We start from the raw sequence: 17,619 nt of genomic DNA, 5'->3' as shown, positions 1-17,619 counted from the left end.
TAGTCAAACCCAACTTCACAAATATCAATAAGAGTTAGACATATAACAAACTTGATTAGACTAGGGTTTGATCGGACAAACACACACATCCCAAGGAAATCATTTCTAAGACATTATAAGGGTTTTTCTTACACATTCTACCAAACCCTAATGAGCTAGGGTTTCAATATAAGAACATAGCAAACCCTAAATTACCAATGCTTCAAAGGTTCGGGATTTTGGACAGTATCATTCAACCCTAACAAGTTAGGGTTTCCATAATCATACCAAAACCCCAAACAAGACATCATCAAAGCATCAACCAATTATTTTAGACTTCTTCAAAACATCAAACATTTTCTTTCAATAACCCTAAGCAGATTAGGGTTTCACACATTATCATTAGCATACCCTTAAGTTAGGGTTTTCCAGAGAACCTTTCTAGGGTTTTACGAGAATAATTAAGGATGTGAGGAGGGTAGATTTATCTAATGATGAATCACCCAATCAAGAATCTTTAAGATTCAAGGAAGCTAAACAAAAATATGTTAGTAATACAAATTTCAAAATAAGATGAACGTACTTTTTATATTAAGAGAATTTTATAAGGTGTATAGTCTAAGACATACCTAGAGATGTTCCTTGACAAAACTTGTAAGGATTCCTTGAAGCGTTCTCTTTGTATTAAGCCATGATCTTTTATACCTGTGATACATACTTTCAAGCAAAACAAGTGATACAAAGAACATGATTCAATTTCTCAAGTTAGATCTTCTTCGTAACCATGGAGGATGGAATCCTATGATATTGAAACTCAAGTTATTCCTTCAATCAATGTTAGGACTTTTACTTGACATCCTAGATTACTTTTGAACCCTAGAAGATAAGGATTAAGGTTCTAATATGAGATTTTCATATGTTATCTAGGGATTACAATCTTTACCATAGCCTAGCTATAAACAAGGATTTTATGAACCATTTAAGATTAGATATATTGAAAATCTAAAAGCTTATGAGCATACATACCTTGTGTTTACATACCTCTGATTTGATAAACAATACTTACTTGATTTCCTTAAGCTTGTACCTCAGACTATAAATTCAGATCCTTAAGGTTAGAGTTCTTATAGGAAAAACTTCACATTCCTTCCGTAGTCTTCAAATGAATGTTTTTAGATCTCGGATTAGTGCTCAGAATTTTTACACCAGACTTGTATCAACTTAGTAGTTTGGGCTTCAAAACATTCTTTGTAGCATGTCAACCTTCTTCACACTTCGGTCTTGAGATCCTAATTATACATTGAGGCAACTTCCTTATTTCGGTCATACTTCAGTCAGTCTTGGTGCTTTATTTCTGTGATGGCAACATAGACATGACTTGGTCCCTTATTACTGTGATGGCAATATAGGAAAGGTTTTATACTATGACAACTTGAATATCTCGGTTTGTAGTTATGTAATTGAATAGACTTCCAAACTCCCTTTCTGAGATATACAACTTGACTTCTGAGATATATCTAACTCTTTTCTAATTGCACTGAACTTGATTTCTGAGGTTGCAGTGAACTTGTATCACTGATATTGCACCGAGCTTCTTCTCTCTGTATTTGATCTCATACAATGACTTTTCTCAAAATCTTCTTGCTAATAAAGTGATCTCCTTTTACAATAGCTTTGATACCATGTTGAGAAATCAATGCAAGTAGGGTTTGATTCCTCTTTCTTGATAATTACTTGTTAGTTATGTTGGCTTCTTTTACTTCTTTATTATCTTATGTTTTGTGAAGCAATTACCATATTATGTGTGTATGAAGATCACAAAAACACAAGACACAAGATGTAGGCACTATGCTAGGGCAAAACTCCCCTCGAGGGGAAAACCTAGTAAAAAATTCTCTTCCTTCAATAGTTTTCTTTGAGACTCTTCAACCTAGGCATAGACCAAACCTTCCCTCCACACCAAGTCAACCCTTCCAGATCTTCAACCCCTTTGCAACTGCACTTCCACCCCAGCAACTACGACTAAGCAACAACCTACGACATCAGGCAGCAATTGGTAGCAACAACACTTGGAAGACTTCGATCTCCCAAACTAGGGCACAAAAGAGAGAGAGAGTAGCACCAAAACTTTGATTTCTTCCTTCTCTTTGACCTTGACCCAACTCGCACTCCTTTTGGCTTCCTTGATCCACTTCGCACTTTTTCTGGCTTTTAGAGAGATATCGAACTAGCTTGAGATGAGATACTCCAAATGAATTCAATCTCCTTCCTTTTATAGGCTCCAGGTGAGGTCAAATAGGTGTCATTTAGGCCGACTTGATCTCCATTAGGCCGACTTGGTGTGGAGGTTACATAAATCATATTTTACTCAATAATAAACCTTTTTACATGATTCCAAAGCCCAAAAAGGGCCTCTTTTGCTATACAATGACTCTATTGACTCAATATTAATCTTAGGAGTCCACAATGGGGACTTTGACTAATATAATGATGACCCAAGCATGAAACCCATGCTTTAATAAGTCATTGATACAATAATAATTTTTTTTTCCTTATTCTTTTGACAAGTACCTTACATAATGACTCAAATACATTTATGAAGACCGAACCTAGTTACATCCTTCAACAAGCACCCCAGAGATTATGCTAGCATATCGATAATAAGAACCAATATATTGGAAGTGGTTGGGGTCATGAGGCTATGCTATGTTCAGATGGATGAACAAGTAGCTGGTGTGTTGATCTCTCCTTGAGAAGTTTGTATAGTCTAAAAAGCATGTTTGAATTGGTGGATATCTTTGATTTGGTTAAGAGGGAGAGATGAGTACCATAAGCTGCTCGTATGATGGTACTTGGGAGGACATCTTGGCTTGGTTGGTATTGAGATCTCATGTTATGGTTTGGCCTAGATGATGTCTAGATCCCAGTGTGGGAGGGCATATTGGTGTTGTGGAGCTCCATTTTAGTGTTTGACCTTGATGATACCTGAATCCTTGAGGGTTGGTGTCTTGGCATGAAAGCCTAGATACCTATAGAGGCAAGTTTCCTTGATGACACCTTAGTCCCTGTTAGTGTGTTAGATCCTTGTATTAATGTCTTGAAAATCACACTTGGACCCTTGAGTTGATGGATCTTTGAAATAGTGTCTTGACACTTGGATCTTTGATGTGTTGGATACCTTGGCTGTTTTGGTATCCCTAGCATTACGTATACTTATACTCTTCTTGGAACATTTCAAATTGAGGTCAACCTTGTATCGATTGAACAATTATGAATACCTCCCTAGTTAAGAGGGAGTGTTGAGAAATGTAACTAGTATCGATCTTCATAATTGTTGTGTGACTCATGACATGATGTAATCCTTATGTAATGTATTTGTCAAAAGAAAAGGAAAAGAAAATCATTGTAAAGGTCAAAAGAATAATTATTTATAAGCATGGGTTTCATGCTTTATGTATTTTGTTTCTAGGTCAAACCTCTATTGAAGGCTTCTAGGGTTGAGTCATGAGTCATTGTCCTTGTCATTATGCTTTAGACCCTTATTGGGCTTTTTTATCAAATAAATAAAATTATTTTGATGTAATTTAGTCATCTTCTTTACCATCAAGTTGGCCTGCCCATCCTTCGAGTCGACCTTGATGAAGAGATTCGACCTTGATGAAGAGATTCGACCTAATTGGGAGGCTATAGTAGGCCAAAACTCTACCTATTGTGAAGAGAGTGCACCAAGAATTTGGTCTGCAATTCTAAGTGAAAAAGAAGAAGTGCGAGGAGCCTAGAAAGGAAGGGTTATGTCATTCCAAGATGAGAACAATTATAATTAAGGAAGGAGTGACATTTTCTCAGAAAAAGGAACTGAATTTCTTTGTTTTTTATCACACGTGCGAGCTAGGGTTACTGCAGGACTGAGCCATTACAGGGCCGAAGTTCAGCAGTTGCAGAGGGCTGATTTGTAGGAGGCCAAGTTGGAGTGTTGACTTGAGTTGACCCTTTTGGAAGATTTTTGTCGTGTCTTGAAGGAAGATTCTTGAGGGCTGACTCGGTGGATGGAGGAGAACCTGTTGTTGGTCTTGGTTGTCTCATTTGATTTGGTTCTAAAAGAAGAGAAGATAATTTTTGGGTTTTCCTCTAGAAAATGGGTTTTTCCCTCGTTGAAAGCCTACATCATGTGTTCCTGTTGTTATGATCTTCATACATTTGATTTTTGACAGTTGCTTGATGATAAGAAGTTGAAGAAGACATAAGAAAGCTAAAGAAGACCTAAAGAAGATAAAGATACATTTATCAAAGATAACAAAATCTTTCTGCCTTTTGATTTTCCAACATCAAGCTCATAGGTAACCCCGTCAACTTCCTCCTCTTTCCCTTCTAGCGCATGATGGTATATCTCAACAAGCATGAATATGTGATCTCCATCCAAAAGAAGGTGAAGGTAGTTAGATTTCATCTCTACCAATGCCTCTTGGAGTGTTTGAAAGTCTGCTAGTGAAGGCTCTCCTCTCAAACTATCACGTATCATTGCATTTCTCCAACAATAATCTACCACTAATGGCTATGTATCATCATAACTTCCTGTGGATTCCATAATCTTGTTGGGGCTTACCTTTATTTGGTTTTCCAAATTATTGGCACAAGTGTTCGAGCAACATCTTCATAAAATAAATCATTTGATGGGTCTGGTTTCACGTCGCTGACTACCTGTGCATTATCATCTTTGCACGTCTCTTGGGAATCATCTTCAACTATTGCGGCCTCATGATTTTCCTTGTACTCATCACCCAGATCAACAATATCGCTAAATGACGACAAACATTTTGCATAATTATCTGACTCTCCTTCATCCCAAACACTTTCACCAACCTGCTGGAGTGAGTTTGGGCTAGCTTCATCTTTAATGAGTATGACTTCTCCCAATTCATCTTGGCAGGTTTGATCATGGACCTCACCTTCAATCATCGTTTCTCTTGCAATGGCAACATTAACACTAGGATTTTGTTCAACAATTGTGCTCTTTTTATCTTCTTCATATTTCGATCTGCGATTTCTTTTTTTTCTTTGTTGCCTCTAATGATACCCATGCTCCAACTTGCTCTATTATTTTGTGAAATTTCTATTATATTCTTTAAATTTTTGAAGAAATTCGGCAGACGATTTTGCTTGCTGGTTCGAAGAAATTTTCTCCAAATAAACACTCTAGGTTGGCAGGAAAACCAACTCTGATACCCCCGTAATGTACCTAGGCTAAAGTAGATGCAAATTTAACCCAACAATTATTGCGATTTCGACTTTTCACAAATAGTTGATGAACAAGACTTCAAAAAATACTTGGCATAAAAAACACTTCAACAATAAGATACATAGGGAAAAATTAGAATTTTATCTATGTTGCACGGGTTCGCGAACTCAGTGTTGGGGTTCTCAAACCCATCCTGGGTTCTCGTCCCCAAGTACTGGATTCAGGTACAGGTTCTTCTGAGAAGAACCCATAAGAACTGGGTTCTTCAATGAAGAACCAGGTTCTCCATTAAAAAAAATTGGGTTCTTTTGTCTTGATGGGTACGGAGAACCCTGATGATGGGTACATGGAACCCCAAATCGGGTTCTTTGGGGTTCATTTTAGTTTTTATTTTTAAAATTTTAATTAATTTAATGGGCTTCCCTTAATATTCTAGGTGGCTAGTTCTTCATCTTGCGAGAGGAATTGAAGTACTTATGCCTTTATCCATTCAGTGAAGAGAAATATGTTGGGCTCAAAGAAGGCAAAGAACATAGTGTACATTCGTAGCACACTTGGTCTCATATCTTGAAAAGACCCTGGGTACAAGGAGGGTCCTTTCAAGAGATGGGACCAATACATAGATGATGTGTGTGGACAAGGAGATACAACCAAATGGCTTTATTGAGCTATCTCCAGTTGCTATGGATGAGTAGGAGCCTCAAGATGAGAGTGATTCCTACTTGGAGAGCATGCTAACTAAAGATCTGAGTGATGCTGATGATGTGGCTTGAGGAAGCAATTGTTCACTATTAGCTATTTTTATTTTAGTATTTTAAAATTTCCTAGTTCTTGTTTGGAGATGCCTTAAGGCAAATTTTGAATATAGTATGACAATTGACATATATCATGGTTCTTATTAATATGTAAACTCCAATTTGCACTTGATATTAAACTATAAATTTTGAAATTTCATTGTGAATGTTAAATGTTCAATGATGTGCATGTTTAAATATATAAAGTTTAAATCATAAGTATTTTAGTTTTCTTGTTTAAAGTTGAAAAATATACAAATTTATATATATTATAATTTATAAAATATAATATATATATATATATATATATATATATATTATAATTTATAAAATATAATATATATATATATATATATATATATATATATATTATAATATACCCCCGACGAACGCATGCATCTTGTTTCAAAAAATGGCGTCCCCGTCCCCGTCCCCATCCTCAAACCCACGTTTCCTGGCAACATAGAATTTTATTAACTTAGCAGGAGATATTATAATGCAATACTCAAGATAGACCCTGGATTCCAATTCTGCCAATGAGAAAGACCAACTTAGCCTTCTAGAAATATTGATGTCAATCCCCAGAAGATAGGTTTAGCCTTTAAGAGAATTTAGCCTGGAAACTAGATCAATTCAACCTCATCAAATTGTCCTCCCAACTAGTCTACAAATTGGCCTCCACAAGAGCTCATAACTCGTCCTCCTTACCAAGGCAATTCAACTTCCAAATATATATATATATATATATATATATGAAACTTGTTGTCCTAAATATGAGTAGCTTGGCACTTTAAAGAGAAGTATGTCGACCCTCCATGATAAGTGCAATCATCCTTCTTGAGATGGTTGGATCATTGACATATACTACCCAAAAATTACATAAATAATTTTGGCTTGTAGGTGATGAAACTCAACTTCCATTATTAGAATTATTTAGACAAATAAATAACCACAAAAAATAGGTATCTCATCCCTCCAAAAGACAATTGACTCAGCTACCAAGCGATGAGCACAATCTTAAAAAATCAAACAGTCTGAAGGAATGATTCAAAAATGTTAAGTATGATTTCCAGAAATACAATAGAATTCGGCCCTTACAGGAAGGAAACTCGATCTGATCAATATGGTGGGATCTCAACCTCTAATATAAGAATACCGGTCTGCTGAGAAAAATAGTGAATTGGTCTTGGCCATCCAGAAATACAAACTTAATCCCCACATTGAAGAAGAAATCAAGGTGCAAATAATATAACCATGAATCTTTGAAGTTGCCAATAATTCAACTTTCAATGGGAGATGGATTTGGCCTTCTCAGAATAATAGATTCAGCCACATGGATATTCCCGCAAAATGCAATAGAACTCAGCCACTTGAGAAAAAATCACTATTGTAGCAATTCGACCCTCAAGGGCAATAATCTCCAACAATAATAATCAATTCGTCCAGCTGAAGAATTATCCCCAAATCACTTATAATGAAGAACAAATGAGAAATATGGATAATTTCTCTGCAAGCCAACTATGGTGGCAATTGATGTCCACCAAAATCAGTTGTACCAGCTAGGGTGGCAATGATGTCCACCGAAACTAGTGTGAGCATTGTTAAAATTTGGAAGACCCAAATTTCTACTACAACAACTGATTAAGTTCCTTCTATTTGTTAATTACTGAACATATTATTTACTGCATCCTACAACAAAAACCGAAACTAATACATTGCAGCCTTCACCAATTAAAATTATATGCAGAAATAAGAAATTGAGCAAGAAAGAAATACACAACATGTTACACCGTCATTTTTGGACAAATGTCCTCGAAAATACCCAATGCGGGAAAGCTAGTGCAACAACTGAGGGTTTGTATTACTAAGCAGTAGTTTTCTGAATACAATCTTTGGATGCCTTGCTGGTTATCCAATATAGAGAGAAACTAGACAAAAAGAGTAGTGAGATGATCTCACCTTGTCACTGGAAGAATCGACACTGATCTGTGCTGGAGGTGAGCCTCTGCACTGCCTCTGCACAGTACTGTGTCAAGCCTACGCAGTCACAACGTCACTGTAGCTGGGACTACGCTGCACCTCCTTTTGATCCTCTATTGGCTGGAAACTTCAACTCTCAGGCCTCCCGGTCTCACACCCCGGCTCCGGCACTAGATCCTGACTATTCCTCAACAGAATTTCGATCTCCCTCTGAAGCTTCTACACTGCCACAACGTAGCTCTGTGTGGCCCAACTGCAGCTTCTTTGGACGTCTCTCTATCCTCTCTGCCTTGGATTCTCCGGTCCAGGAAAACTTCCCCCGGAATCTATCCCTGTTCCTCGCTGCAAGAAATCTCCTCGATCGATTCTCTAACAACTGCTATGCTGCCCTCTCTAAGAAATTCGATCTCTTGATCTCTCTCTAATTTATTTTCCAAATGCCCATCAAGCCTCCTCTTATAATCCTTCAGTTGAGAACCAACGACCTAGATTAAATTCTAATCAATGGCTCAGATCATTTGGCTTGATCCTCGTCTTCTTCTAGAAGTTTCACCCACAGTTTGATTAATACCCTTTAATTATTTTAATTTTTTAAGTTTAGACTTAGACACCCATTAAAAATAATTAATTATTTTAATAAAACTGTCTCTGGGTGGAATTTCCCAAAACGATTTCTGGGTATTGTGGAATACACGTGTCCAAGCCTCCCTGCAAATTTTGAGGCTTAGAGCACATTTGATGCTACCAAAAATCAACAAGTGTCTCGCTTGAAACCCTCGAGCTAGGCTTGCTTGAGCTCCAATCTATCAACAAGAAATAATCATAAACCGGAATGATTGAGAAATGGGCTTGAAGTCTCCTTTTATTATTTTTTTAATAAGCCACTTAGTGCATTTTGCTCCTTTTCTCCAAGTGGCTTTTGCCCCTTTTTATTTACCCATTAGATAAAAACTCTTTTTTTTCTCTCCTTTTATTTAATATGTGACATTTTATTATTAATTGAAGTCACTTCTATATCCAGAAAATATGTAAACTGCCACCATGATCACACTGGCCTCCCAAAGCCCCTTTTCCTCATCCTGTCTTGTAAATCTTTTCATCCCCATTCCAACGAGCTATTACACTAAGGTGTTTCTCCAAGTAGTCAGCCAAGAACAACACCTTAAGCGTAATTAAAAATATGCCCATTAATAACTCTGTTATATGGAAATCATTTGAATGCAGCGGAACCAAGATTGAACTGTGCAGAACTGATCCTAATGATGAAAAATGGCAAGCGATTGCACTCGGACCCCGTAAAACTCCTGAAAACCCTCTGGGCCCACCAATAATGCAATGCAGCTCCTGTGATCTGGCTGATATAAGCTCCAGAAATCTCTCCTAATCTCATCACAAGGTAATGCAAAAGTTGGGGACATATCCTATCCACATGCCCTTTGAAAATTTCATACAAGCATCCTGATAAAATAACAAAACCATGGTAGATGTCCTATTACATCTTAACATATTCTGTCATAATTTATGTGCTGGATTGCTTAGCATTATCGTTTTTTATGAATGCAAAAATATGCTGACACCAGTCTTCTTTTAACAAACACGCTTTAACTTTTAAAATGCATGTTCAGTTTCTTTTCAGAGTAATAGTCGAGTTTATAAAATTTCGTATAGCGTTGAATATTTTGTGGTGCTATGCTAATATTCATATCTCATGGCAGATGGGGCAACATAAGGATACACTTGGGATATATTGTCCTCACATTCTTTCTGATTACATATGTGTTCTGTCTGGGTGTGGTCCAGAAAAGTCAGGCCTCAAGAGGTCCATTTATCTTATCTTATCTATTCTACATATCTTAGAATTGAACTGTATAATTTTATATAGCTTAATGATGCTCATAAGCTGTTATGTCCTTCGAAATTCTTTTGCTGATGTCCTTTTATTTTGACAGGGAGATAGATGGGGCACTTCGGCCTGGGATTTATGCTTTGGTTGATGCCTGTTCATTGGAAGATCTTCAACAATTGCATGCGGTTTTGGGTGGTAAGGACACTTGGAATTTGCGGGTTTTTTTTTTCCCTTGCTTCAAAAATGGTCAAATAAAGATAGCTGAAAGTTAAAATCATAGTGACACCTAATTGTTAGATAACAATCTTCATCTGAAATTTTGGTGGGAAAAATGCTGCTTATATTAACATAACAGAGAATGGCATAGAAATAATATACAATCATTCATAAGTCTACCCAAAGGATAAGAGGAAAGCCTCTAGGTCAGACTGTGCCTCGAATTTATGACCTCTTGCATCTCTTCTAAGGATAGTTCCGTGAGCTTTGAATTGTACAACTAGTCCATCAAAAAGATGTTTTGTAACTGTAGATATAGAGAACACGGAACCACTAAAAACATATTCATGTTGGTGCTTTCACTCAACATCAATGACACAACTCTTATACAATGCCAAGCAACTCTAAAAGGTAAAATTTAAATGGCCAATGTAGTCATCTGCACATAGTAGGGTTGCTCCTAATAAATCCTTGCCAGGAACAGATGATGCCAAGTGTTCCACATCAGGGTCCAACATTCTTGAGCACAGTTGCAGCCACAGAAAATGTGGTGAATGTTGAGATCCTTTATCATGTCCCCATTTTTATTTTTCTTCATAGTGCAGCCAGGGTGGATTTGCAGGGCAGGAGATGCCCAGGTCAGTGGAGCAGGTTTATGTCATCAGGTTTTCCGATGGAGTTTTGAGGAGTTTTTATGGGATTTGATAGCATTCGCTTGGCATATTCCATCATCTACACAATTTTCCTTTTGTTCCATCACATTCCGAGAACTTTAAGAAATCAACATTATTAATGGGCATAACTTAATTAATTATGCTCGAGGTGGCATTCCGAGGAGATCAATTAGTGGAACACATCAGTGTAATAGCTCGTTGGAATCGGAACAGGAAGATCTACTGGATGGGATGGTTAGATATGAGTTTCAGTGACCTGAGTAGATGTGTGGCCAATTTACCCTTTTCCCACATTAAAAGAATATTTTAATTGAAATAAAAGAGGAAAAAGTGCTCCATGATTAAAATAATAATAAAATAGAAGGCTCCAGAGGAGTCCATCAAATCTATAAAAGAGGATGAGGAGACCATTGGAGGACATCTTGGTTTTGATATTGTTTCTTGCATGAGAGGTTGAGAACCCGATTCTCTACTCCATTGGTAGCCCCAGGACGGAAACCGTAGGGTGATTTAGAGAGATTGGGTGAGCACCCATCTTCCCTTGGTGAATCCATTCAGGGTTCACAGGTTGCAGTTATTTGATTATCAGTTTTTTTTGGGAGGGCCATTGCGCCATTATTATAGATCTATTTGTGGCCAGTTTATCTCAGCTATCTTAGCTATTTTGTTGTTGCAGCATGTAAAACACCAGCTTATATATATTATAAGAAAGCTAAGATTGTTTTTGCTTATCGTGTTATGGAATTGCATGCATTTCATCTTTTATATTTTAACATGGCAAACTTTTGTTTATGAGTAGAAATTTCTTGTGAAGGGTTTGTTCCAAATTTTCTTCAATTGGGACATTACAATGGTATCAGAGCATTGTTCTTGGCTCAGCCTGAGGGTTTATTGCAGATCAATTTGACCCAAGTTTATTTTGAAAGGCCAAGCTTGAGAGTTTTAGGTTGTTTGCTGTCATTCTTCCATGTGCCAAAGCTAATATTATTTTCTGAAGACTGAGTAGTTATTGTAGTGCATACTTTCTCATGAGGCCAATGGCATAATTATGAAGTGGAGGCCAAGAGCTAAATCAGAAAGTCGAGTTGTTTCCTTTCCGGGCAGCTTGACATTGAGCCCGGGAGAGCAGTGCGACGCAGTGAGGATCAGAGGGATTCCAGGGAAGAAGAAGTGCTTCACCTGGGGTAGAACTTGGTCAAGAAGTGTTTGTAAATTTTCTCATTCCTATTTTGCTGGCTGTAATTTGTACAAGAGAATTTGCTGAAGAATAATAAAAACTCTCATCTGCTGCACCGGTTTTCCCACATTGGGTTTTTTTGGGGACGATTGTCCAAAAATAACTGTCATTGTGGTTGTATTTGTGCTAGTATATTTCCTTACATTTACTTTCTGCAATGTTTTAATTGTGAAGGCTGCAGTAGAATATATTTCGATATTTGCTGTAAGAATACTGTGGATAACTTATTTCTAAAGTAATAAGTAGAAGAAATAATATTAATCACTGCTGTAGGATTTCTGTTTAGAATATTTTCACAAGGATCTCCATCCTAATCCATCACATTACATGACTCTAAGAATGTCTGTCCATGATGCTTATCCAATCCAACATTCTCCTTATCCATGTTTATGTACTTGACTTAGGATGTCAGTCCTAATCCATCAAAGTACCTAACACAAGGAGAACCAAACAAGTTATCATTCTCCCTATCTGTGATGCATGCACTAGACTTACGGTTGTTAGTCTTGGTCTAGTACATGACACAGGGAGAACCAATGTCCAACCATACTCCCTCTCAATCAGGAAGGTCATTCTTATTCTCTTTGTAATCAGAGAATAGATCCTGCTCCTATTCAAGGAGACTCCTTTTACTCCCTCTCAAACCTAGAGGAGATTCCAACTTCCTTAGAGAAGTCACAACCACAAGTACTTGTCTTTCATAGCTTGCATGGTTCCCTCTTTCCTCCACATCTCATTGTACAAAGCATGCTTCATTTTACGGTATCACGGATCACAGAGCCATCTTCTCACGAAAGATTCTAGGTCATCCATCTTTCACATCACTTTCATCTTGACTTTATCAATGAAGGCTTTCTATTGAACCTTCCCAAACTTCAAGTTGCTCATAGCTTCCTCACGAAAGTGATCTCCCTTCTAGACCTTCAGGTTATCTTCTTACACTACTACCTTCCAATCCCAAGATGAGCACATCTTGTTCTTCATAGATGTTAGTTATCAGATGTTGAGCTTTCCCTCAACATCCATACAGTTGAACTTGCCTCAACTATCATTATGTATACCTACAACATCTTTCTAGGTAGCAAAAACAATAATAACAAGATAACTAATAACATATATTAACATTAGGCTTACCTCACCATGATAGTATTCTTCAACAAGGCCTCGACATCCTCATGGTCTAACTTCATATGAGTGTATCTTTATCAGAGTGCCCAACTTGATTACCAAGTTACCATTCCCTCCATTCATCATGTTCTACATAGCATAAGATCAACATATCTTTCTCATTTTTCTTTCTTCATTATGTACCTGCAAAATTCATCGACAAGTACCACCAAGTAAAATATACAAGTATGGGAGTATGATTATGATTTTGACAGACTAGGGATTCCATGGAATGTTAGAGAGGGAGAACTCTTAGGGTTTTCAGATCCAAACCCTAAGTCTCTTGATATTTTCTTTTGAAACATCAATCCTAGGGTTAGAATCTCAAATCCAATTCTACCCTCACTAGGGTTTGCCATTCACCCTAAATTCCCTACAAACCCTAAAAACCCTAAAAACCAAAAGCTAGGGTTTCTATGAAGGAAAAATAGATTAGATTAGGGTAGGGTTTCTTTCTTGACTAGGCTTTCCATATACTGACAATAGTTTTACAATATCAACGACCTTCAACGACATGAAGACTACAAACCCTAGAAGTCAAGGGATAGTGTTTCTGGTTAGGGTTTTCTCTCTTGACAAGGGTTTTCTACTTCAAGCACCATCTAGGGTTTGTAATCCTAGATTCCAAAGATGAATTCTACAAACCCTATGATCAAGACATACATAGAAAACCCTAACACAATAAAAAACAAACCTTTTATTCAACAAAGCAACATACTTTATGACTACATACCTTAGTCAACCAAGATTGCTGAAAGCTTGCCACAAAACCTTCTTCTTGATTTCATTGTCCAATATATTTTTACCTCCATAGCTGCTACGGTATTTCTACTGCTTTCAAAAAGTGAAGACTCCAAAGGAACCATAGCTAACGTCTGTCTTCTAATGATTTACGAGACCTTCTTCACAATCCAAGGTACTGCTCCTTTCATTGATGTCATGGTCTTTTCAAGAGCAATGTTCTTCTCAAAGTGACTAATTGTAGCTTCTTTTGATTGTCATAGTCCTTAAAGCAACTTGTTTGCTTCCCATTTCTCATTTGTAGAACAAACCTACGTAGGTCGGCATATATTCTTCTATTCTCAAACTTGAAGTATTTGTTCCACTTCGTGGAACCTGTCTTCTCAGGTTCTGCAACTTTTCTTGGCGAGACCTTCAATGTTTCTTCCACTAATTGGTTAAAAAAAAATGTTTAATATCTCCTTCAAGATTTCCTTCCAATATCTTTAAGGTTGATTTCCCGAGATGCCAAACTAGGATACTTATTTTAGGATGACAAGATTCTTGTTTTCCTTGAACTCTGGTTAGGGTATCCTGTAGGTGCTGCTACAGGTTCTCTAGCTCGACTTGTGTGCTTTATGGCTTTACAATTCTTTGAGTGAGACACAAAGGGTAATCTCCTTGGATTATTGTCCTAAACAATGGATTTGATTCCCATATCAGGCCTTTAGAATACCTGTAGCATTCACTGAATATTTGGCCCTCAAATTAGGGCTTTCTTCAATGTTTAATGATTCATTGGAGTGAGGGGGTTCTACTAGCCTTGGTAATGATTTATGTAAAATTCAGGATTTTGAAGGTGATTGCGACCTTTTGTGGCTATGGATCAGTCCTTCCAAATGAGCCTAAAAATGCTTTTATACAGTTTGGTCTTGGTCCATCTCATTGGCTAGTTGTAAGGACTATTTCTAGTCTAGTGAAAGACACTTTTGAGATTCAGTGACTCTTATATTATTGCACAAAACCTTGTGAAATTTAAACTTGAAAGATAATGTTGAGACCTTTAGACAGTGCTCAGATCTTCGATCTCCTTCACAAGATCTCGACCTAGAATAGGTTTATTATCTATCTCCTTGGATCGCCAAAAAAGCGCTTCTCGGCTTCATTAATTTCTTCGACCATCTAGCCCAGGTCTTCGGCCGTAATTGCAGAGGTTTGATCATATAATAGTAGCTTGGATTTGACTTCTAAGTAGCTCTATCTTTAGAGTAAATAGTTCCTCATGCTATATTTGAAATCCTTTTTCTCTTCTAAACAACGATCTTCTAGTTGCCTTTTTGCCATCGTCCTTAGCTCTAAAAGCATGTTGGAAAATTCATTAGGGCAGTATCTTTAACTTTACATATCCTTCTTTGACATTTACTTGTGATTTAGGATCTTCTTAACTTAATTATGCTTATGTTCTTATCATAAAATAAATGCTAAACACAATGAACACAGGATATAAGCTCCACGCTAGGGCAAAACCCTCCAAAGGGGAAAACCCAATAGAACATCTCTTTCTTATCAACTTTCAAAGGACTTCCAAGACCAAACCGAAGACCTTTAACTTCCATCAAGGTACAAGTCAACCAACTAGCCAATCAAGGGTTCTTCACTTCTGTAACATTGTTAATTTTGCAATTTCCTCTACATATGAAACTTTGTTACTTCTGTGGAAACCCTAGCTGAATCTAGTGATATCGCATAAATAAAAAGACTTCAAACTTCTATCTTTGTAAGGCTCTTCTAGCCTCCTAATATCCTTCGCACGCCTCCTCAAATCACAGACCAGAATACTAAGATATGTGAGATTGATTGCTTGTTCACAAATGGAGGACAAGTCTTCCTTGTATAGTCTTCCAAGGTGGATTCATCAACCCTTTCTAGGTCGACTTCCACTGGCTGGCCGAATTGTACTTTGAGAGCTTACCTAGATATTTCTACATCAAAATAATATTTCTTCCTTTAATACAAGCGCACAATAGGGTCTTTTATATTGTCACAATGAACTTGACTTATAATAAATCCTAGTAGCATACAATGGATGCTTGACCTATTGACCAAATGACATAAGCATGAAACCCATGCTTTATAAACAATTTTTCTTTTACATTTTCTTTTTTCTTTTGATCAATACATAAAAGTTACATTATGACATAAGACACATGCCAATTATGAAGACCGAAACTAGTTACAATTTACAACACACATGTTTGGGTTGGGCCTAGAATGATGCCCTGTAGGTTGATGCAGCTAAAAAAAAAAGATAAAAGCATAATATGGCCACATGCAACATGAAATGTACCACAAAATGCAAAAGATGGTTGGGACAATAGAATTTAACACTTGGGCAAAAGCCAAATATGATCTCTACTTCTTATCATTATGGCCATCACCTTAGTTCCTAGGGTCCCTATGAGTGCCTCTTGCATCATTAAGTAACCCATGTATGTCCCAACCCCTGGTGGGTGATGAATTGCCCCACGTTAAGGGAGTAATCACTGTTATATCATACACATCATGCTCTCACCCCCTAGAGCCCTGAATAGTAAAATAAAGAAAAATCTATAAAGGGCAAAAAGAAAATGAAGAAGGGTGGAAAAACAAAGGTCGGGGTAACTCATATACAATGGTAGCTCCCTCCTACATTCATACACCCAAATATGTGGACATCCCTCATTACCTCCCTTGAACACAGGGCATTTGGCCTTGAGACCCCTAAGTCCCTATCCATCTCATCGTTATCCACTATACCTACCACTTGAAGGATGTACCTTGGACATGTTCTTCCCTTTAGGGGCTGGGAACACCTAATAGGGTTGTTTATTAGCCACTCCTACCTAGGGAGGTAACACCATTACGTGTCCAAAGCCCCAAGTTTGGAAGGGAAACCCACTATGATGTATCTATTTCTTCTCTTGATTAATAAGCTTATTTATTCAATTGCACTAATGAATTGTTATATCTAAAGGCGAGGAGACACATTGAATCTTATACTGGATTGGTAGGTGGTTTCATTATGGGCTGGGCAACTTCACTGGGGTCCAAGCCCCCCAAAGGATCATATTGACACTTGTAGGGGAAGAGTTGAGAGCCATGGGTTTTCATCAATGACAAAGCATTATCTCATGCCATGGGCAACCTCAACACCAACAACAACTTGTTCATTGCCCACATTATATGAGAAATGATGCACTTGGACCAATAATGCCCCCAACCAACTTAGCATTGTATACAGGGTTTCACAGTTGATTTAAAGCTCGAAGGAGGTTTGTCTCAACCTTGAGATATGGGAGGGCAAGCACCTTCTTTCGTGACCTCATTTGGAGAAGTCTACAGGTTTATCTTACACCAGGAGACCCACGAGACCACTACTTGTGCCCCAAAGCCAGTTTGGAGCACCACATGATGTTTTTTTTGGAGATCAAGGGGCCAACTCCTTGACTATAATTTATGGAGCCCTCTTCTTCATCATGGCACCTTGAGGACTCGATTAGGCCTTCCAATGACCCTCCTTCACCATTGCTACACCATTTTGGATGGCTTATCTTACACTTTTGAGCTATTTGGTGGCTGTTAATTTTAGGCAACAATGGTATGTTTTATGCTTTAGAGAAATTTTACTTCAATTTCTTTACTAGCCCAGTATCAATATTCAGATTAGTAATCACATCAACATGATAGTAAAATGCAGATAGAACATAAACATAAACAATAGAAGACAAGCC

At 37.5% G+C, this 17,619-nt stretch overlaps 1 protein-coding gene across 2 annotated transcripts in view; it reads left to right on the top strand.

Moving 5' to 3' along the window:
- LOC149141845 (Urb2/Npa2 family protein) overlaps positions 1-17,619 on the top strand; it is a 257,141-nt gene that overhangs the window by 167,348 nt on the left and 72,174 nt on the right. For both annotated transcript variants that reach the window (XR_016264824.1, XM_089449600.1), the window contains exons 8-9: positions 9,705-9,808; positions 9,939-10,030. Coding sequence is in view for 1 of the 2 variants with exons in the window: in XM_089449600.1 (XP_089305726.1) it covers positions 9,705-9,808; positions 9,939-10,030 (196 nt within the window). In the remaining variant the exon portion in view is untranslated. The remainder of the gene's footprint in view (positions 1-9,704; positions 9,809-9,938; positions 10,031-17,619) is intronic.

This window comes from Pinus tabuliformis, chromosome X, assembly GCF_031772625.1.
Source record: "Pinus tabuliformis cultivar Carrire ecotype Pingquan chromosome X, CPIR1, whole genome shotgun sequence".
NCBI lineage: Eukaryota > Viridiplantae > Streptophyta > Pinopsida > Pinales > Pinaceae > Pinus > Pinus tabuliformis.
This window is presented reverse-complemented; position numbering and strand designations above follow the sequence as displayed.